The sequence below is a fragment of the Amphiprion ocellaris genome, chromosome 1 (genome assembly GCF_022539595.1).
Source record: "Amphiprion ocellaris isolate individual 3 ecotype Okinawa chromosome 1, ASM2253959v1, whole genome shotgun sequence".
Lineage (NCBI taxonomy): Eukaryota > Metazoa > Chordata > Actinopteri > Pomacentridae > Amphiprion > Amphiprion ocellaris.
Genome location: NC_072766.1, coordinates 30,567,775 through 30,590,562, shown reverse-complemented (window position 1 = coordinate 30,590,562; position 22,788 = coordinate 30,567,775). Strand labels below are relative to the sequence as shown.

The 22,788-nt window shown below is 41.5% G+C and overlaps 1 protein-coding gene across 16 annotated transcripts in view; it reads right to left on the bottom strand.

Moving 5' to 3' along the window:
* ankdd1a (ankyrin repeat and death domain containing 1A) overlaps positions 1-19,938 on the bottom strand; it is a 34,509-nt gene extending 14,571 nt beyond the window's left edge. For 4 of the 16 annotated variants that reach the window (XM_023281831.3, XM_035953565.2, XM_055011870.1 and 1 more), the window contains exons 1-9: positions 19,764-19,937; positions 14,786-14,889; positions 10,295-10,393; positions 7,550-7,648; positions 7,326-7,430; positions 6,986-7,084; positions 5,501-5,599; positions 584-682; positions 394-492 (exon numbers count right to left, since the gene is read on the bottom strand). In XM_023281831.3, coding sequence (XP_023137599.1) covers positions 394-492; positions 584-682; positions 5,501-5,599; positions 6,986-7,084; positions 7,326-7,430; positions 7,550-7,648; positions 10,295-10,393; positions 14,786-14,889; positions 19,764-19,797 — 837 coding nt within the window. In that variant the 5' untranslated portion in view covers positions 19,798-19,937. Of the gene's footprint in view, positions 1-393; positions 493-583; positions 683-5,500; positions 5,600-6,985; positions 7,085-7,325; positions 7,431-7,549; positions 7,649-10,294; positions 10,394-14,028; positions 14,319-14,785; positions 14,890-19,749 lie in introns of all 16 variants that reach the window. The other 12 variants (XM_055011997.1, XM_055012036.1, XM_035953570.2 and 9 more) reach the window with 10 other exon arrangements.
* Between the last annotated feature and the right edge of the window lie 2,850 nt (positions 19,939-22,788).

Here is a 22,788-nt window from a genome sequence, read left to right as displayed (position 1 = left end):
GGAGTAATAACAATACGACAAAATGCCACTTTCAGACCCAGATTTCGTATTGCTGCCATCTGCTGTAAGTTCTGAGTCATAGTGTTGTGTCATGTTGTCTACTCTGAATAAAACAGCGTGCCCCTAGCAGACAATATAGGAACTGCAGTTTTATCAAAAAATGTAGTTCATGATTTTTAGGTATTTTTTCATATTGTAGATTTATTCCACGGGCTGGATTGAACTCCCTGGTGGGCCAGTACTGGCCCACGGGCCATACGTTTGACACCCCTGGTATAAGATATTTAGGAGCATTTTAAGAAGGTCATATAGTCTAACATCACAACATCCACCACAGAAGCCAGATTAAAAAGGTCCTTTTTAGAAGTGTTCCTTGGAGTTGACATTACTTACATTATCTACAGCATCTATGTTGATTCCTGCCTCCAGCAGCAAGCTGGCCTCTCTGTCAAAGCCATGCTGGGCCACGTAATGGAGGGCATTCATATTCCTCTGAATACAGAAGAAAATGAGTTATAAGATTAAAAAATACTTTGTAATCTCTTGTGCTTATTGGAGATGGTTACTGCTTAAATGAACATACATTAGTTCGTGCATTGATGTTACAGCTGGATTCCAGCAGCAGTTTGACACACTCATAGTGACCTCCATCAGCTGCCAGGTGTAACGCTGTGAGACCATCCTGAAACACAACGAGTCTATTGAAGTTCATTAAAGGTTACCAGAGTATAAAGTGAGTCTTTAACTGCTTATTCTGTCCAACCAACAGGCACAACCCAAGGTCAGTTTAACCATTATGAACCAGAAATGCAAAAAACCTTTTGAGCACTTTAATATATGTTCTTAAGTTCAGAATTTCTGCGCTCTGTGTTTCACCCACTATTGCAGTCTGAAATTACACCCTAAAGGTAAATGGTTTAATTCATCACTGTTGTGCTGAAAAATCAAACTGGGTTTATCTAGTTTTCATCGTAAACTGAACATCTTTCAGTTTTGGATTGTTGGTGGAAGGAAAAACACATTCGGCTTCACTGGTGCCATTGAGTGATTATTATTATTGTTATTATCATTATTATATACTATATATATATATATGTATGTATGTATGTATGTATGTATGTATGTATGTATGTATGTATGTATGTATGTATGTATGTATGTATGTATGTATATATATATATATATATATATATATATATACATATATATATACATATATATATATAAATATATATACAATGCATAAGCATCGAAGCACACTTAATACTATTCCTCAGATTTATTCTTATAAATTCTTCTGCCGTTTTATAACTGCATAACTCAAAATAGGACATTGGCTGGGGACCCGTATAGCTCAACGGGTTAAGAGGGCAACCTATGTACAGGGGGTAGTGGCCCGGGTTCGATTCCTCCTCACAGCCCTTTGCTGCATGTCTTCCCCCCCCCACCCCCCCACCCCACTCTTCTCCCGTTTCCTGTCTGTCTCCACTGTGCCTATTGAATAAAGGCAAAAAAAAAAAAAAAAGTGACGCTCACTTGGGAATGGTGTACTATTGTTTTTGGTAGCAATTTGTTTTTATCGAAATTCATTAAAAATCCCCATTGATATGACAGGGAAGTCAGCTGGACAACTGCCAAAACCGAGGCATCTTTGGAACCCTATAGTTCAGGCATATTTTATCGTAGAACTCCATTCAAAATCCAAACAGGTCACATAGCTTTCAATGGTATTCCTCTAAATCTGTGTTTTGATATCTTTTACGGTTTTTACGCAGTCATAATTTAAGTTTATGTATTTTATGTGTTTTCGTTCAGTTAGATTGCAGCAGTTTCAAGGCAAATCAACACAGCTGTTGATATTAACAAAGTCCTGATACATGTTCTAACATGTTCTAACGGGTCCTAGACCAATATCCTTCAGCCATAGAGTATTTAGTGGCTCCAAATCTGTTGGGTTAAACTTCTAAATAAGAGTCTCACCCAGGTAACTGGTTTACAGATATATAGCAGCTGCATGTTGTTCTTTCCTGTTAAAAAAGGAACAAGCCTCTAACAAGAGGAAGGGAAGGAAGTTCACCTATCTGGGCTTTTCAAAGTAAAAGCCCAGATAAGTGAACTTAGTAGAACAAAGTTAACAGGATGCACTGAAGTATGCTACACTATCAAATTAAAAGTTATGAAATGTTACAAAAGGCTTACCAGCGGCTCTGAAATAGGCTGGCTTATCAAAACAAACACACCACCTCCTGGCTTCCCCCATGCTAAAACTCCCAGGGACGGGAGTTGAAAATTAGCTTAATGCTATGAACTCTATATACAGGACATCAGATGTTTTCTATATTAATCGCATGATCCCTGGTCAAATAAATAAATAAAATATTTTGAAATCTCCCTGATGTTCAAAGGAGCTTACCAAACAGCACATCTGTCTATTTCTTATACATATATTGATGGACAAAGCATCTGAATGTTTGGGTTCACTTTCAAAATAAGAGTTCTATTGTGACCAGGATGAAAAACAAAAAAAAATTAAAAGTCTCAATTTCAGAGCTCTCGACAAATATGGGTAGTTAAAGGAAGTCAATAAGCTTTAGTGAAGTATGCTACACTTTCAAAGTAAAAGCTCAGAGATCATAAGAGGAACTGATCAGGGTTTGGAAATATGATGGCTTTTCAAAATAAAATATACTTATATATTATATATTATTACACCTTATGTATAATTATAGCAAGACCTATCAACCAGCAGCAGCTACATTGGCACACTAAATATTTCTTAAGAAACTTACGTTAATATTATTATGACTGTTAAAGGAAAAAACTGAGTAGAACTGGTTTGTAAAGTTTCCAGTTTATTTAGTATTCAATAGAATTAGAAATCATTCATTCCGTTCTTCACTCTCTGCACACTTCACTATATATGTGTGTGTGTGTGTGTGTGTGTGTGTGTGTGTGTGTGTAATTTTTTTTTTTTTGACAAAATTTATTATAAAAACTGGAATCTCACATTTACGTGCTTTTTGCTGTAACTCCAAACTATGTTTAACTGCCTCCTGGTTGCTTTGATTATTCTTGAGATGTGTTTAGAACCTAACTGAAGTCCATCTGTAGCAGTGAATTGATGGGGTATACTGTTCGAAGTTTGTCAAACTGTATTTCAATTACCTCAAGAGCACAACAAAGAAAATATTCTCTGATCTGGTGAGACACAACCTGAACTCTATGGGCAGAACTCCAAGCAACATGTCTGTTGTACAGCTGGTATCATCACGAAGGCCTGCTCATACCATCTCTACAGTGAAGGATGGTGGTGGCAGCATCAAGCTGTAGGACTACTCAACAGCAGGAGCAGGGAGACTGGTCGGAGCTAGTGAATGTAGCCAAATACCCAGAGGTACTTGAAGAAAATCTACCCCAGAGTCAAAGGCCTAAGACTGGGACAATGGTTTCGTTCAACATCACAATGACCAGAAGCAAACAGTCAAGATAACACTGGAGTGGTTTCAGAGGCAAGTCTCAGACCAGATAAAGCATCCGTGGAAAGACCTGTAGAAGACAGGTCAAAGATGCTGATTGATCTGATGGAGCATAGCAGGAGACACCGCAAGGAATTAGATAAACCAAACCACCGGTTTTGTCCCAGGCAGCAGCCAGCCAGAGGCACTTTTCATGTGTTTGTGCCTTTTTACTTTTCTGCACTGTATTTGATAATTAAAGCAGCAGGCTATGTTTGTTTGAAGTAGACATCAAAACATCAAAGCTACATAGAACTGAAATGATGCTGACCTTCAGGGAGGAGTTTAAGAAAATATAGAAGGAGCTGAAGGACAAGATTACTGTGGACAAGGAGAGCTACAGGACTAAGCTGGAGACAAAACTCAAATGGAATAACATCAGAGAGGTGTGGAGCGGCCTTAGAACCATCACCTGCTATCCATCAATGTTCAGTATCACTGCAGAGGATGTGAGAGCTCAATTGACTCTGTCCAGCCAAGGCAGCAGGACCTGACAGCCTCAGTACCAGACTGCTGAAAGTATGTCCCACTTAGCTCTGCATGTTTTTCAGCACATTTTAAACCTGAACCTGAACTTGATGATCGTCCCTGCTCTGTGGAAAACATCATGTCTGGTTCCTGTGGCCAAAAAATAGGAGCCAAATACAATCAGTGACTACAGGTCAGTGGTTTTGACTTCACATGTTATGAAGTCACTGGAGGGGCTGGTCCTGAAGCAGCGACACTCAATGATTTAACCATCACTGGACCCCTTGCAGTTTGCATACCAGCCTCACACTGGAGTGGAAGATGTCATCATCTTTCTGTTGCAAAAGTCTTATACGCACCTTGAAGAGACAGGCAACTCTGTGAAAGTCATGTTCTTTGACCTTTCACAGCCTGCCCTGTTCAGGAATATGCTGCTGGAAATGCTGGTAGGCTCCACTGGTAGCCTGGATCACCAACTACCACAGCATGAGTACACCTCAAGGGACACTCCTCCCTCCCTTCCTGTTCACTCTCTACACCTATGACCTCAGATGCTGCTCACAGTTCTGCAAACCGCAGAAGTTTTTGCAAGACTCTGCCATAGTGGGTTGTATCAGCAGGAGATGACACTGAGGACAGGAGTATATCATCAGGAGACAGTGACTGAGTATAGGAGTGTGGTGGACAGCTTTGTGGTGTGGTGTGAGATCAACCACCTACAGCTCAACAAAAAAAACTAAGGAGTCGGTGGCTGATTTCAGGAACAGGACCTTTCAGAACTCAGCCATCATCAAGAATACAGAGGTGGACATTGCTGAGCATTACAAGTATCTTGGTGTCCACATAGAGAATAAGCTGTACTGGACGAAAAATACGGAGGCTCTGTACAAGAAAGGTCAGAGCCACCTGTTTTTTCTCAGCAGACGAAGATCTTTCAATGTCTGTAGAACCATGCCGCAAACATTTCATTCTTCTGTGGTGTCCAGCATCATCCTGTACACTGTAGTATGCTGGAGCAGTAGGGTGAATCCATGTAATTTTGTTTTTTCTGAACAACATATGGTACAAGAATTTCTTTCGGGATTCATAAAATTTTCTCTTACCTTATTATAGCTTACCTTTTAAACTGCCTTTAAAACAGTTGTACAGAGGCAGTAGAGACTTAACCAAGAAAACTTATTTAAACACATGTAAAGAAAACTCACATACTTAATTTGTCATTACAGGTTATTGACAGCAGATTGGTGGGGAAATATATCAATTCAAAATTAAATTCACAACACAACCAAGTACAAAAAAAGTGAAAGGGACTGAATACTTTCTGAATCCATTGTATATTGTCAATCCAAAATGTGTTTCTCCATGCAAGCAAAAACTGATGTATATTTAATATTTGATGGCTCAAAAGAAAAACTTCTGTAAAATCAAGAAGTGACTGGAAAAAAAATGAAAATGCCAGTTACACTACCTTTACCTGTACTACCTGTTGATGTGTGCAGGCTGTTCCAGATACTCACTACATTCCTCTCGTTCGCATCTACTCCAGTCTCCATGATCTTCTGTAGGACCTCTGCGTGCCCTCGCTTTGCTGCTAGATGCACAGCTGTGTTCTCTTCCTGTTGTCCAGACATCACCACACACCAACACATAATAAACATCTGAAATAGCTTGCGTACAGTACATCCACAAACATGTCAGTATTTTCACTTGTTTCATCAGTTAAACTTTGATAGTGTGTTGCCTTGACCTTCCATTCATTTTAAAGTCAAATAAATACGCAGGACATTAATGACAGCCCTGTAAGATCAGCTAGTAGACAACAAACAAGTTCGCTGAATTTAATGCTGTTATTAATATATACACAGTAAGCACGATTTCTACAATACTTTTTCAAAGCAAGAGTGATTGTCACTGTTTACAATTTTTCCTTCTTTTTTTAGTAGGTTTGGTCAAGGACAGAGACCTGCAGTTTTCATAAAACTAATTTATAGGAGTTCATTTTTTTCTTTCACTGTAGATATTTTTGATTTCAAAATGGCATTTTTCAAAGATGGAATTATGTGACCATCAGCGTTGGTTTGTCCATCTGTTTGTCTGTTCGCAATGTTACTTAAAATGGACATTACCATGGCAGTGATGTGGCTTACAGTCTGCATCCACAGATTTGTTAAGAATTTCCATATCATTGCGAGATAGTAGCACGGCATCACTGTAACTATGACTACAAGTGAACACTATGTCACCTGCCTGCTGACAATCACATGATTGTGATCTTACTACAAATCGACCGCTGCAGACCAGAAATTGTTTAAAGATTTCATCTGTCGGGCACCCATATAGCTCAATGGGTTAAGCAGGTGACCCATGTACAGGGGCTGGTTCCTGACGCAGCGACCCGGGTTCGATTCCCGCTCGCGACCCTTTGCTGCATGTCTTTCCCCCACTCTTCTTGACTATTTCCTGTCTGTCTCCACTGTGCCTATCAAATAAAGCTGAAAAGGCAAAAAAATTACTTTAAAAAAAAGATTTCATCCATCGGAAATCATACGACTACTGCGCAGCCTTGAGTTCTGCGGTCTCTGAGTACTTTTCTAGTTTATTTATGTGACATAATTTAGTCACCTCTATTTCATAATTACTTGTCTTATGCTTCAGTGTGTTCAGCTAATCAGTGGTGTAGAAATTTATGCTCCAGAAAGAAGAGATGGGAAAAATACACCTTGTTCCCATCCAGCTACTTCACATGGGATTTGAAGACAACAGATCCTGCAGATCCTGCTTTAAGCTATTTGTCCATGCAAAGATGGATTCAAGAAAGACTCTGGAGAACTCCACCATGTTTCCATGGCAGCCTGGCAAACAGATAAACTGTATTAAAATAATATATAATGTTTAATTATGTATCACCTGTTGAACTTCATATTTTTGTTGTTATGCAGTGTTAGTGTGTATATTAGTGTGTGCGTGTGTGTATGTGTGTGTGTGTGTGTGTGTATTACTACCTTGTCCTTCAAACCATGTGTGCAGCCCATTCCAATGAGAAACTCCACCACTTCAAGCTGTCCGTGTTCAGCAGCTAGATGGAGGGCTGTCTTGCCTGCCTTATCAGAGAGACGTCAGCAGGTTACACACAGGAGTTATTCTACTTACACTCCATACACACACACAGAGTCCAAATATTACAATCAGGATCCATTCATGCACTTATTGGCATATTGCTGATCTTCTGACAAACAGCAGCAAACAAAGATGTGAGAAAAAAGACAATGTTCTTTTAGATTGGAAAAGCTTACAGTTTGTACAAAATGAGTAGGCTAATTGAAAGTACTACTAAGCAGTTACCTTGTCAGCTCTGTCCAGACAAATGCCTTCCAGGTCCTCCATGATGAATTCCAACACCGTAATGTGGCCTCGCTGAGCAGCACAGTGCAGCATACTCAGGCCATCCTAATACACACACACACACACACACACACACACACACACACACACACACACACACACAGGCTGTGATGCTGTGAATCACTCAATAACATTGTAGTTTGATTAAATGATGCAGCTCTTACTTTGTTCTCACAGTTGAGCTTGGCTCCACAGGATACCAGGATCTGCAGGATCTTTAGATGACCAAACCAGGATGCCAGAAGCAGAGCATTCATGCCAAACTGTAGAAAAACATTTACGAGTACATACTGTTATATGATAGCGAGGACAGTCACACAAATACACACACTTAGTGATGTTAGACAATTTCTTCCCCATTGAGATGCTTTATGTTAGAAAAGTGCTGTTGTAGTGAGCTAGCCTGGGTGTGTCAACAGTGGCGGCAGCTCAGTATTTTTGCGTTTGCATTTTTTTGTTGTACCTTTGGACAGGTTCATAATACTTGGCCTTACATCACCGCCAGCCAGCAAGCAGATGGGTCTCCCACATAAAGAGCCGGGTTCTGCTCAAGGTTTCTTCCCTGTGAAAAGGGTGTTTTTCTTGCCACTGTCGCCTTAGGGCTTGCTCTGGGTTTCAGACATATGGGTTCTGTAAAGCGTCTTGAGACAATCTGACCTGTAACTGGCGCTACATAAATAAAATTGAATTGAACTGAATCACTTTGCTCCTGGACATACTCAGTGTTATGCCAAAGCAAGGTTTTTGCAGACCAGTAGATTAAAGATTTTTAAGATAGTTTTCGAACACAGACTGTAACTTACTGCCTAATTCATGGTCATACTAGCCAAAGTGTGAGGAGATGAGGAAAAACAATCTGGTCTATTGTATTATTTGTTGGGTAAATTGCGTTATTGATATATCAAATTCCTGCTCATGCTTCAAAGTGGTTTTTAACAAAAACTTGCAGTGGATATGTTCTGCTCAAGAGAAGGAGGACTTTGATATTGCCATGATTATGCTTTTCAAATTTCCTTTTTCCTTGGTGTTGCTGATGTGAACGGCAAAAAGTGTGACTTGTTTAAGAAAAAAGAGAGAAGGTGGCTCGTGTCTGTCAGAGATGAATAAAAAAATAGATGTGTTATGGAATATATTATGTAAAGTATGGTTGGATATAATGTCCCTACCAGTTACCTGGCACTATATTTCTGTAATTTCTTAGAATGAATAGGAGGGGCCAGGTACTTGGTTTAAAGTAGGGATGCACTGATCCACATTTTTTCACTTCTGATCTGATCCCGATACCTGAATTCGGATATCTGCCGATACCAATACTAGTCCGATACCAGAGCTCTGCTTTCTGTAATATCATTATTATCTTTATTGTTGATTTTATATAAGACTGTAATAAACTCCTCTCTAAAGGCAAGTATGATTTCGATTTGTTAATGCTACAAGAGCCACTATACTTAATTTGTGCTGATCAGATGAAGCAGCCCTTTGTATTTTATTTGAAGAGGAGTAGTGTTAGAGAAGTTTACCCTTTGTGTGTATCTGTCTTGGATGTAATTAATATTGACAGTCAATTTGAAACCCTTAAGCCAAGTGTCCACTAGATGCATTTTTCTTGCATGTAAACGTGTAGCATCTGAAAATCACCCGCTTGGTTGGCGGTCACTAGTGGGCCACAACATTGTCACATGATAGCGCTTTCAGCTTGACAGTCTGGCAGATGTGCCGAAACAACATAGCCGCTCGGCCGCAAACTTTCTCTTTGATTTCAAAACCACTTCAACAAAAAGTATTTCTGAAAGCATTTGAGGCGAGAAAAAAGCTGTGCAGTAGCTGAATCTGTCCTCATTTTAGTTCACCAATGGCTAGTTTAGACATCACGAAAGTTTTGTGATGCCTCGGATCTCTGCACACCGCATCAAATTTGCATAAAGTAGATGTCGAGTCTACTTCATGCAAATGAGCGGCAGGCCGCTCCAGGTAAACACACCAGATCGCAGCTGGAATCGCAGTGCAACCGGACCTGCATTGCAGCATGCCATGCGTTTCAAGCTGCGATCCGGTGTGTTTACCCAAAACGGCCACAGCTGATTTGCATAAAGTAGACTTGACTTCTACTTAATGCAAATTCAATGCAGTGTGCAGAGATCCGGCTTTCAGAAATACTTTTTGCTTAAGTGTTTTTGAAATAAAGGCAAATGTTTGCGGCTGAGCCGCCATATTGGTCCGACACATCTGCCGGACTGTCAAGCTGAAAGCGCTGTCATGTGACAATGTTGTGGCCCATTAGTGACCGCCAACCAAGCGGACGGTTTTCAGATGCAGCGCATTTACATGTGAGAAAAATGTATCTAGTGGACACGTACCTTCACAGTTACATACTTATTTTCAGGACGGGATTTTCCTGTTAACAGGATTTACTGTTTTTCTGACTTCCTTTTCTGACCTTATACTTACCTGAAGTTGCCTTTTGGGAAATACACGCATACATTCGTACATATCATATTTCCACACAGCAGACATGTTGTGATGAATTGTTGGTTACCCACAGTGCTGCTCAATGCCTGCCTGCTAGATGGCTGCAAACTGTGGAACGGAAGCGTGTCTCATTACTCCGCCTCTAATTGAGACATGCCTCCGTTCAGGAAATCCATTCCACATTTTGCCGCCAGCTAGCAGAGCAGCCGGCAGGAAATCACTTGACGAGTCATTTCAGCAGACAACATTAAAGCACAGACATGGCTCATGGATCAGAAATCTCTGCAGGTTGGATCGGAAATTTCCAATCTGTGAATTACGTTGATAACGGAACCTGATACAGATACTGGATCGGATCGACCTCATCCCTAGTTTAAAGGATGTTATATAACTGAATAGAGGTCATTTTTCAGAATGATGTAACTATAAACTGCACATACACTGTCCCTCTCATCAACGTCTGTGTCGTGGTCCAGCAGGAGACACAGAGCCTGTTCATTCCCAGCTCCTGCTGCCCAGTGCAGTGCTTTACGGTCTATCTGTGCAGAGACAGGGAGACAGATATGAGTCAGTCAACACTCTCCAACAGACTATTCTGTTAGTCATGAAATCCTACTGATTCCCTCAGCATGTTAGCAAATTACAGCACCTGTTCAATGACACCTAAGTTAGTTTGTCAGAGTTACCCTTTTTCACAGCAGACCTTACAGACCATATCAGTGGCATCACATGTGTAACTTCTTCCATTAATGATAGCTGCCTCAGTGAGCCATGCAAGAGAATTTACATGTACAATAACAGAGGCAACTGCTGGTGATATTACACAAAACTGTGTTTTTAATATGTAAGTAATATTTAGCTTTAATAATCGAGTAATTCATACATGTTGCCCCAGCCACTGCATATATCATCTTGGGCTACCCCTGGCTACATAAACACAAGCCCACATTGGCTGGTTCTTAAGGCAAAATTATCACCTGGAGCTTCACTTGCCATGCCAACTGAGTCTGCTCAGCCCCAGCTTCTGTCACACCGCTTCCTCAGCCCCTGAATGAACTCACTGACCTGTCTCAAGTTCCTCCTGTGTACCATGACATAACACTTGACTTCAGTAAACACCAAGCTTTATCTCTGTCATTGCAATGCCCCTATGACTGGACAACTGACCTGTTGCCTGGAACCCCCTTCCAAGGAGCCAGCCTTATAATCTTTCCAAGCCTGAGCAAGTCGCCATAGAAAATTATATCAAGGTGGCTGCCATCATCCGTCCTTCCTTGTCGCTGGTCACAGCAGGTTTCTTCTTTGTGGGAAAGAGGGACGACAACCTCTGACCCGGCATTGATTTCCGATGACTAAATAACATCACAGTCAAAAATAAATACCCTCCGCCATTTTTCAGCTCTGCCTCTGCCCTCCTCCACGCAGCCACTATTTTCATCAAGCTAGATGTTCACAATGCATACTATCTGGTGTGCATCCGGGAGGGGGATGAATGGAAAACTGCCTTTAACACGCCCCTAGGCCACTTCAAGTACCTAGTGATGCCCTTCAGCCTTACCACTGCCCCTGCACTGTTTCAGTACCTGATGAACAATGTCCTCCGTGATTTTATCAACCAGTTCATGTTCATCTACCTCAATGACATACTGATCTTCTCCTGCTCCCCAGAAGAGGACCAGCAACATCGTGTCCCAATGACAAGGCAAGATGGACCCTGTCAAGGTTGCAGCGGTGAGAGATTGGCCCCAACTGGACAATTCATCCAGAATTACAGCCGCATCGCAGCCTCTCTAATAAGCCTCATCTCTGACCCTGGAAGGTATCGGTAACAGAGAACTGCTAGCAGCTAAGTTGGCCGTTCACAACTTAACTGCAGGGACTGAGAATTGAGGTCATATAAGAAACAAGATTTTACTTCTAAAATAAGCAATGTGAGTGGACAAAGGGCATGTGAAGTCTTTGAGATAAGATCAGCCACATTCATATCCATCTCCTCAATGGTGGTGTTGTAGAATGTCTCAATGTCCCTCAGGGTTTGCTTGTCATCCTCAGTCACCATGTTAATGGCTACTCCCTTTCTTCCAAAATAACTATTCCGGCAGGTCATAGTTGATGACTAGGGACACCTGTTGAACATCAATACCCCTGGTTAGCAATGGTCTGTGGTGCCACTGGTTGGATGGAGCCGAGTAGCCCTTTATTGTGTGGACAGACCACAAAAATTTCTCCTACATCCAGATGGTGAAGAGGCTGAACTCCCAGCAAGCCAGGTGGGCCTTATTTTTTTGTCAATTCAGCTTTTCCATGTCATATTAACCTGGCTCTTGGAACATCAAGTCTGACACCCTGTCCCGGCAGTTCTCGGCTGAAGTGCCTTGAGAGCCTGAGCCCATCCTGCCGTCCACCCCGATTGTAGCAGCCCTCACCTGGGAGATTGAGTACAAGGTCTGAAAAGCCCAGGCCCTCCAACGAGACCGCGGCAATGGCCCAGCTAACATCCTGTTTGTCCATTGATTCCATCCGGCCCAAGGTACTGCTGGGGGTCCACTTCACCCAGTTAACCTGCCACCCAGGGGCCTTCCGAACTCAATCAGTCCTAAGAAAGTGGTTATGGTGGCCAACTCTAGATAAGGACACCAGTGAATTCATTGCAGCCTGCTCTGCCTGTGCCCACAATAAACCCGCCAAACAACCCGGTGCGGGCCTCCTTAATCTGCTCCGGGTCTCCTTTATCAGCTGTCCATCCCCAGACAATTGTGGTCCCATATAGCACTGCACTTCATCACCGGCCTCCCCTCTTCAAATGGTAACACCGCCATCCTTACAGTAGTGGACTGCTTCCCTTTATAGTCCTGCCCAAGCGACCATCCACCAAGGAGATAGCGAACCTGCTAGTCACTCGTGTTCTGCATGCATGGGTTGCATGCCGACATTGTGTCAGATCGAGGACCACAGTTCACCTCACAAGTGTGGAAAGCCATCTGTTCAGCCCTGGGGGCCACAGTCTCTTCAGGTTACCATCCTTGGTCTAATGGACAGACAGAGTGGGCACACCAAGAGTTAGAAACTACACTCCGTTGTATCACATCTGACAACCAATCATCCTGGAGCTCTCAAATTCCATGAGTATGCTCATGGGGTACTGGTGGCACAACGGTTGTCTCTGGACTACTGATCAGAAGGCCAGAGGTTCAAGCCCCGATGCGGCCACTGTTGGGCCCTTGAGCAAGGCCCTTAACCCTTCCTGCTCCAGGGGTGCTGTACCGCGGCTGACCCATCGCTCTGACTCCCCCAATTGGGGAGATATGCGAAAATCAGTATTTCCCCTCGTGGGATTAATAAGGGATAATAAAATAATAATAATAATAATAATAATAATAATAATAATAATAATAATAATAATAATAATAATAATAATAATAATAATAAAATGATAACCTGCCAGGGCTGTACAGTGGCGTAGTGGTTAGCACTTTCGCCTTGCAGCAAGAAGGTCCCTGGTTCGCGTCCCGGCTTTCCCGGGATCTTTCTGCATGGAGTTTGCATGTTCTCCCTGTGCATGCGTGGGTTTTCTCCGGGTACTCCGGCTTCCTCCCACAGTCCAAAAATATGCTGAGGTTGATTGATTATTCTAAATTGCCCGTAGGTGTGAATGTGAGAGTGATTGTTTGTCTATATATGTAGCCCTGCGACAGACTGGCAACCTGTCTAGGGTGTCCCCTGCCTTCGCCTGAGTCAGCTGGCATAGGCTCCAGCCCCCCCCGCGACCCTAGTGAGGATTAAGCGGTGTATAGATAATGGATGGATGATAACCTGCCAAATGCTTTGTCTGGCTTATATCCATTCCAGTGCTCCCTCACCTACCAACTCCCACCGTTTCCCACCCAGGAGGAGGATATTGCAGTGGCATTAGTCCAGTTGCACATCAGGCGATGTGAAAGAACCTGGAGACAAGCACACACTGCCCTCCCTCACATCTCCCGTAGAATGCAGGACCAGCCGCTCCAGCCTATGCCCCTGGCCAAAAAGTATGGCTCCGCTTCAAGGACCTACTACTTAGAGTAGAGTCCAAGAAACAGGTCCGTAGCTTTGTGGGACTTTGTGAGATTGAGACAGTCGTCAACCCCTGTGCAGTCAAGTTGATATTGCCACCCACCATGAGGATTCACCTCACCTTTCACATCTCCCAAGTAAAACCCATCCAAGCCAAGCCCTCCTCCGCCACCCAGGATGTTGGACGACCAGCCTGTCTATATAGTGCGCACGCAGGCTGTTGGATGTGTGTCGTCTGGGTCAAGGTGTCCAGTGCCTCATCGACTAGGAGGGGTATACACACTGGAGGAGCCATGCTGGGTTCCTTGCCGGCAGATCTAGAACCCAGACCTTGTCAGGGACTTTCACTGCCGGCATCCAGACCAGTTTTATTGTGCGCCTCCAAATTGTTGAATTCTATAGCATCAAATTCTGTGGAAGAATAATGATACAGAAAACCCCCTCAGGATCAAGTTCACAGAATTGGTTCCTTAGGAATGTTACATATGAAACCCTGGCTGTCTGAATACATATGTTTGAGGCTGTCTTCAGTACACTGTAGTTTTAAGGTGAAGATGCTCAGCCACAACATTCACTGCTTATTTTGCTGATGATCTGTTTTCCAGCATATAAAAAATAGCATAAGGATGCGTTAAAGAAAAACTGCTTATTTTCACAGGTGGCCTGCAAAACCAGACACATAAACTTCTCTACAGAACACTGTAAAATTAATGTTGACACATTGTGTGCATTTATAATGCACAGAGAAGAAAGGTATAATTAAAACTCATTACTTGGACTGTGCTGCCAGGCTCTTCCTGCAGTGAAAAAACACCCACAGTATTTGAAAGCATCAACTGTTTCCAGGAAGGTGTATCTTTGCCTTTCAGCAGGCTTACTTTGTTTTTGGCCTTGACGTCCACACCTTTCTTGATCAGTTCCTGCATTTTCCCCATGTCGTTCTTCTTGGCAGCATCATGTAGCTCCTTTTCAGACCACAGCACTGCCAGCAATTAGACAAGGAGGAATTTCAAGTGTTAACCTTTGTGCTACAACAGTGCACACTTTGTAGATGAATGCAGACAGTATAGCACAGCTGTGCAAAACTGCAATGATCAATTCATTAATCGATCAGTAGATAACTATTAAATTAATTCCCAATTATCTTCATAATCAATCGGCATTAGTAATTTTTTAAAGCAAAAAAAGTCAAAATTCTTTATTGCAACTTTTCAAATATGAATATTTTCTGTTTTCTTTCATCCTCGATGAGTTTGAAGATGGGGAAAACAGCCAAAGGGCCCAAAGACATTCAAATTACTGATATAAAATTTCATCAGTTCATTGAATAATGTAAGTGAGAATAGTTTTAATGGGGATTCAGCTGCACTAAAATACAGTATATGTGAACAAAAAGAGGAGGAAAGAAGCAAGCAGATGTAAAGACCAGCTGGGTGTAAGTTGCACTGCAGTATCCCAGGCAACATGAAAACACAGTAACCCCTTATCAGTCTACTTTCATTGGTTTCCTATGTTATATCGAGCTTTGACCTGTGGGCATACCACCAAAGCTAATGGTAACGTTAGCTGCATTAGCTGTGTGGATTGATAACATTAATAAAAACTAACCCACTGGACGGAGTCCTTTTGAGTCGCTGCTCATGAGGTTGACCGGACATCTTATAGAGCAGTTTGTATTGTTTGTTTGGTTGTATATTTATTGTTATAATAGGTACTTTTTTCTCTAAAGTCTGTGAGAGTTATATGCTGTCTCCTAGCTAGATGCTAACCACCTGTGTCTGGCTGCCTTTTTTTCTTTTTTTCCTAATTTTGTAATTTATCCCTGTCCCTGCTCTCAGGTCCATCACACCTACACAGCTCAGCACTCCATGAGTGGTGTGAGAAATCCTCCCTGGAGCTAAATGTGGAAAAGACCAAAGAGATGGTGGTGAACTTCTTCAGCAAGCAGAGGCTACAGCAGCTGGCACCACAATCCATGGTACAAAAGTAGAGATAGTGGATGATTACAAATGCCTGGGCACAATTTTTGATAACATTCAAATTTGCCTCCAGCAGTGAGGAGAACCTCACAAAATGCCATCAGCGGCAGTGTCTACTGAGGAAGAGCAATGCGTTTGGTGTCAAGAGGAACATCCTAATCACATTTTACTTCTCATTCATTGAGTGTCATTACATTCTCTAGAAACTGCTTTTTTCACTCCATTCAGTCTGCAAAACAGAACCTCCGGCAGAGCACCGTCAAGCTCTGCTCTAAAATCGTTGGTCTCCCACTGGTCCAACTGCTTGATTGTCTTTAAATTTCCCCCAGGGAAAAATAAAGTTTTTTCTAAATTGAACTTAAAAAACAAAACAAAAAATTTCTGGCTTGTTTGTTTTCTTTAAACCAATCACAATCATCGTGGGCGGGGCTGTGTTCCCTTGAAACAGTGATGGTAGAATTGTTGTGGTGGAACAACTGCATATAGAGAGACGAGCACTGTTAGTAAAATTTTGACAGTAAAATGGATTATCCACCACAAACAAGCAGGGTTGCCTTACAGAACGATCCAAATTATCGACAAAACTTTCAGTTTACAGTTTCATTTTCGCTGCAAATAGGTTGATGTCCAGATTTTGCTGTTGTTGTTCGGGTGTTACAGTTTAACCGGTGATCGGGTTAACTGGCGATAGTGTCTGTCTCCAGATGTTTCATCCGCAGATTCGTCACGGTCAGACCTGGATTTATGTGAAATAAAGATACCAGATAAAGAAGACCTCGGCGAAAAACGTCGGCATCACTGCTTAATAAAGTCTATATCCATGTAAATGTCACCTACAGACAATAAAAAGAAACGTGCAGGCCGAAATAAAAAACACGGATTTTTCAAGTACGGTGAGAGGATTCGAAACAACGTTATCCAGCGGTAAAATTACGAGACCACCGTTTTACTCATTGTGCTATCGATCAGCTCGACAAGCATTCTGCTTCATCCACATAGATCTTTGTCATTCTGTCAGGTGTTTAACACCTGGTGGTCGTTCAGGAAAGACGCCCATGTCAACTGGGGATAGTCACAACTTAACACAGGCTGCCTGGTTAAGAACGACTCAAAACTATTTATTGTCTCACCAAGAAAACCCATAACATAGAAGCACGTCCACTGCTGTGTTGTGTGTTAGTTTGTTTGTTCATTGGAACAGATCTAGAGCAAAACTTAAGGTTTAACTCGGGTTTGTTCTCAGAAACACTCAGACCCTCAGCAACCTCCCATCAGAACAACACGCAGCAGAACATTAGCTTGATTTGCTAAAATGCATTGGAACAAACTGAGACCTCAAAACTAGTCACTCAGAAAACAATAAAAACACGTTCAGTCATCCACGTCCTAACCCGTCATTTCAAAACATATTAACCGCTGACAATATTTATTTTTTTTTTTTTAAACGAAGGGATCCGACCTGGTCTGATCGTGACGAATCTGCGGACGAAACATCTGGAGACGGCAACTATCGCCAGTTAACCTGATCACCAGTTAAACTGGAACACCGAGATGAAGAAAACGGTATCGCAAAGGGAGTAGAAGGGCGGAAAATGTTAACCGAAATGATTAGCTAGACGTTCACCTGTATCTGGTGAGTCAGACTACAGTACTTAGAAACTGGATCAAATTGTCACTGGTTTGTAAAGCTGGGAACCCATCTGTGTGAAGGGACTGCGAGCTGAATGGTAGTAGTAAGCGTCTTCAGATTATCACTGCTTTTACTTTACACCTGCTAGTTTTTAAAGCATACGAAACACAATAAAATGGATTTTCACCCTATCCCTTTGAAACCTGTAATGACATCGAGGTTTCCTGCTAATTCACACTGGCGCTCAGTCATATTTTCTCTAAGTCATAGCGGATAGCCGGTGTTCCAGTTTGACTGGTGATCAGGTTAACTGGTGATAGTTTCCGTCTCCAGATGTTTCGTCGGCAGATTCGTCACGATCAGACCTGGATTTACGTGAAATAAAGATACCAGATAAAGAAGACCTCACCGAAAAACGTCGGCATCACTACTTAACAAAGTCTATATCCATGTAAATATCATCTACAGACAGTAAAAAGAAATGTGCGGGCCGAAATCAAAAACACGTATTTTTCAAGTACGGTGAGAGGATTCGAAACCACGTAATCCTGCGATAAAATTACGAGACCATCGTTTTACTCATTGCGCTACCGATCAGCTCTACAAACATTCTGCTTCAGCTTGATTTGCTAAAATACATCGGAACAAACTGAGACCACGTTGTTTAAACTAGTCACTCAGACAACAATAAAAACTCGTTCAGTCATCCATGTCCTAACCGTCATTTCAGAGCACTTTAACCGTTGGCAATATCTCTCTCTCTCTCTCTCTCTCTCTCTCTCTCTCTCTCTCTCTCTCTCTCTCTCTCTCTCTCTCTCTCTCTCTCTCTCTCTCTCTCTCTCTCTCTCTCTCTCTCTCTCTCTCTCTCTCTCTCTCTCTCTCTCTCTCTCTCTCTCTCTCTCTCTCTCTCTCTCTCTATATATATATATGTTTTTGTTTTTTTTTTTTTTAAAGAAGTAAAGGGATTCGATGTGGTCAAAACAAACAATGGTTTATTCGTTCTACACAGTGAGCCATAAGCACCTATTGGAGGTATTGAAGTAGACTACAGTCATATATGAACGTTACAGCTACAGATATTCCTGTTGGACACTGAGGATATTGTGCTGCCATATTTGTATATTTAGCCTACATGTACTCTAAGGTGGATTAGGAACATGTCATTAAATCAAATCCTGTCAATCACCACAATTCACACTAGTCTTCCTCTGTGACATCTTTAAAAGTATCTTCTGCCATTTCTAAACCAGCCAGGGTGTTTGGGAAGACACAAATCACACAAATATATTGTTTGTTTTGACCAGGTCGGATCCCTTTACTTCCTTTAAAAAAAAAAAAAAAAAAAAAAGTATTGTCAGCGGTTAAAGTGCTCTGAAATGACGGTTAGGACGTGGATGACTGAACGTGTTTTTATTGTTTTCTGAGAGACTAGTTTTGACAACGTGGTCTCAGTTTGTTCCGAAGTATTTTAGCAAATCAAGCTGATGTGCTGCGTGTTGTTCTGATGGGAGGCTGCTGAGGGTCTGAGTGTTTCTGAGAACAAACCCGAGTTAAACCTGAAGTTCTGCTCTGGATCTGTTCCACTGAACACACAAACTAACACACAACACAGCAGTGGACGTGCTTTCATGTTGTGGGTTTTCTTGGTGAGACAATAAATAGTTTTCTGACCCGTTGTTAACCAGGTAGCCTGTGTTAAGTTGTGATTATCCCCAGCTGACATGGACGTGTTTCCTGAACGATCACCAGGTGTTAAACACCTGACAGGATGACAGTGATCCATATAGATGAAGCAGAATGCTTGTCGAGCTGATTGGTAGCACAATGAGTAAAACGGTGATATCATAGTTTTTTCGCTGGATTACGTGGTTTCGAATCCTCTCACCGTACTTGAAAAATACGTGTTTTTTATTTCGGCCCGCACATTTCTTTTTACTGTCTGTAGATGATATTTACATGGATACAGACTTTATTAAGCAGTGATGCCGACGTTTTTCGGCGACGTCTTCTTTATCTGGTATCTTTATTTCACGTAAATCCAGGTCTGATCGTGACGAATCTGCGAACGAAACATCTGGAGACGGAAACTATCGCCAGTTAACCTGATCACCAGTCAAACTGGAACACCGGTATGAAGACGGGCTCCATGCTGTTAGGAGCCTCCCTCCGCCCAGCGTGGACATCCTGCCACTGACAGACGGAGCTCCAGCTGAGGGAGAGCCCCTGCACTCACATGTGGTTACTCACAGATATCGTCCTCCGACAACAGCTCGTCCTCCATATTCTACTGCTTCACAGCCGCCGCTATATCCTGGTCCTCCTTCTCACCGTAGCTCCGGCTCTGATGTACAGTTTGTGTATCTCCGGCAGATCTCAGGAGCCTGGACATTGCAACCAGGGACACATCTGTTAAGTTAAATATCATAAAAGTAAAACTCTGCACCTCCGGTCCTCACCTTCACAATAAAACTAAAACAGAGCCTAAAGCGATTAAACACACTTCTCCAGAAGCTTTGTACCACTCTGGTGACAATCAAATTGTTTGCCTTGTTAACATGCCCATATGGTGTTTTTAATATGCTAGAAGACACATTGTGAGTGAAACAAGCAGTCAACTCCATGGCTGAGCATTCCGAGTGTGAAACTTATGGAGCTAAAACAGACAGGATAGGTGGTCATTGAAAATAAAATTTGTCATTGAAAAACAAATGTCATAAAAAAAAAAAACCAAACTGAATGTCATTGAAAATGAAATAACAATTTTTCTGATTTTTTTCTTCATGTCTGTGCTTTTAAAGACATTTTATTTTTATTTTTAGATATTTCAAAGTTCTGTTTCCAATGACTACGTTCTATCTCTGTGAGCGTGGAGGGGAGGACTCTGAGGGGAGGAGCAATTAGTACCTCATTTGCTTATAATTTACATATCTTTTCCGTTCTATGTGGACTTGGTGCAGCTAAGTATCCCATGAACCAGCAAGAAGTTGAAGAGAAAACCTACAAAGGTAATAGATTTTATTTTAAATACTACTGTTATTGTGACACAAAATGTAGTCTTACGATTATTTTAGGTGAGAAAGCAGTTGCATAAACGTCATATCTCTGATCATATTATCAAGACAAGAAATGCACTCAAAGAGTGCAGTACTCCACCAAGGCTGCTCAGTCGTATCATTTCCGATGGCTGAAATCTTGGAAAAATTTGTGGCAGAAATCACAGCACCATAGAATGTGGCCAGTTGGTATAGATGTACCCACAAACAAAATGACCTTGCTCTGAGCACAGACATGTGTCATACATGTGTACATTATATACGGATACCGAAACACGTGACCTAAATATGTAGCAGGCAGCGTGAATTGATGGGACTCAGAAACACTCCCCAATTTAATCAATTGTTCCTTGTATCATTTCTGATGGATAAGTCCAAACAAGCCCGCAACAGTGGATTTGTAGTAGGTTCACAATCATGTGATCGTCAGCAGGAAGCTGATGTAGTGTTCACTTGTCATAGTTATAGTGAAGTTGTGCTGCTATCTCACAATGATACAGAAATCTTTAACAAATCCGTGGATCCAGACTGTAAGCTACATCACTTCCAAAATCTAATCACTTGGTCCTTGTGTCATTTCTGACCTTCCCTGAAAATTTCATCCAAATCCGTTGGTCCATTTTTGAGTAATGTTGCTAACAGACAGACAGACAGACAAACATACAAACAAACAGACAAAGGTACACCAATTGTCACATAACTATGCCGTTCCATGGCGGAGCAATAAAGCTTGCTTAATAATTTACTCCAGCAATTTCGGAGATGTGTGTCCCATTTAGACAGTAGGTATTATAAGCTATTCAGATGACCAGTCGCCGCCGAGTAATTACTGCTGGCTATAAAGGTCTGTTCTATTCTTATCAATTTTACTATGCAATGAAAATAACATTTAATAAGTACTCTATTGGAGGGACTCCTGAAGACACCCACATCTTCACTGACTGCTAGGAGACTCCACAGACAGAACATTGGCAGCTCCATCTTCAGCAGCAGCACCTGTACCAGCATGATGCTGGAAAATTAAGTTGATCAGCTCCACTAAAGACTATCAGGAGAGAAGCATAATGTTTTTAATCTGTGTATATTTTGTAAGAGACTTTATTCCTGTTTTAAAATTGGTTCTCATAAATGAAACAGTTAAATATATTTCAATTATATTCTAAATATGAATTGTCTGATATGAATTGTTGAAGCCAGACTTAAAATTCCCCTAACTTTAGAACTGTTTGATCAGACACAATTGATTGACACGATTGAAAAAGGTTTCTGTTTTATTACCTGACAGGCAGAGTAAGAGCTCACCTGTGTTTAGGTTCTGAATAAAGCAGTTGACATGAAATATTCTATCATTAATTACTGATGCTGTACAGTGCATGGCACAGGTGATGTCCAGGTAATTACATTAATGTATAGTGATGTTTGTACACCTCTAAGACTATAAACCTCTGGATGTTTGAGAAAAAACAGCATGTATGTATGTAGAATGTAGACTAATCTATTTTAGTAATGTTAACAATAAAACTATAACCCACCCCCACCCCCCCACCCCCCATCCCTGTTTATGATGTAAAGTCAGATAAAACATGTGGTCCTATAAATCATTTCTTGCCTCAGTAAACATTTTGCAATGAGATTATGATTTCAATAAATAGTTTTCGGACTTTTTAAACACTACATGATGTTCTTTTGGCCAATTATGGCTCACGTTACATCGAGTTTGAAAAGAGCAAGATGTCAACAGCCAAATGTCCACAAACCAATGAGTGACATAGCTACATCCATCTTCTATATATAATCTATGGTTCAAACATGTATGGCTAAATGACTCCAATATTACAACTTGCTGTTGCTTGCAGTGTCAGAATGCTGAGTGAGATAATCAGCCAGTAACAGGCTTATACAGCAGCCTATATTCTGTGAGTCAGCCTATAAGTGATAAACATTTGTCAAAATGTGACTCACAATTTTCAACCTAAAGTCCAGCTAAAATGGATAACACAGCCATTTATGACATTTTTGCTCAAAAATGATTTGTAAAGGTGAAGTTATTGTCTAAATAGTTGTCACTGATCTGTCTGTGGACTAGTAAAATATGTTTCATCTCTAAAATGAAGTGTACGTGACTACAGCTTTCAAGAATGTTTGAAATATTTCTTTGTAATCACAACCTTGATACTAACAGCAAACTACAGCACAATTAAAGACAAAACATAAAAAAA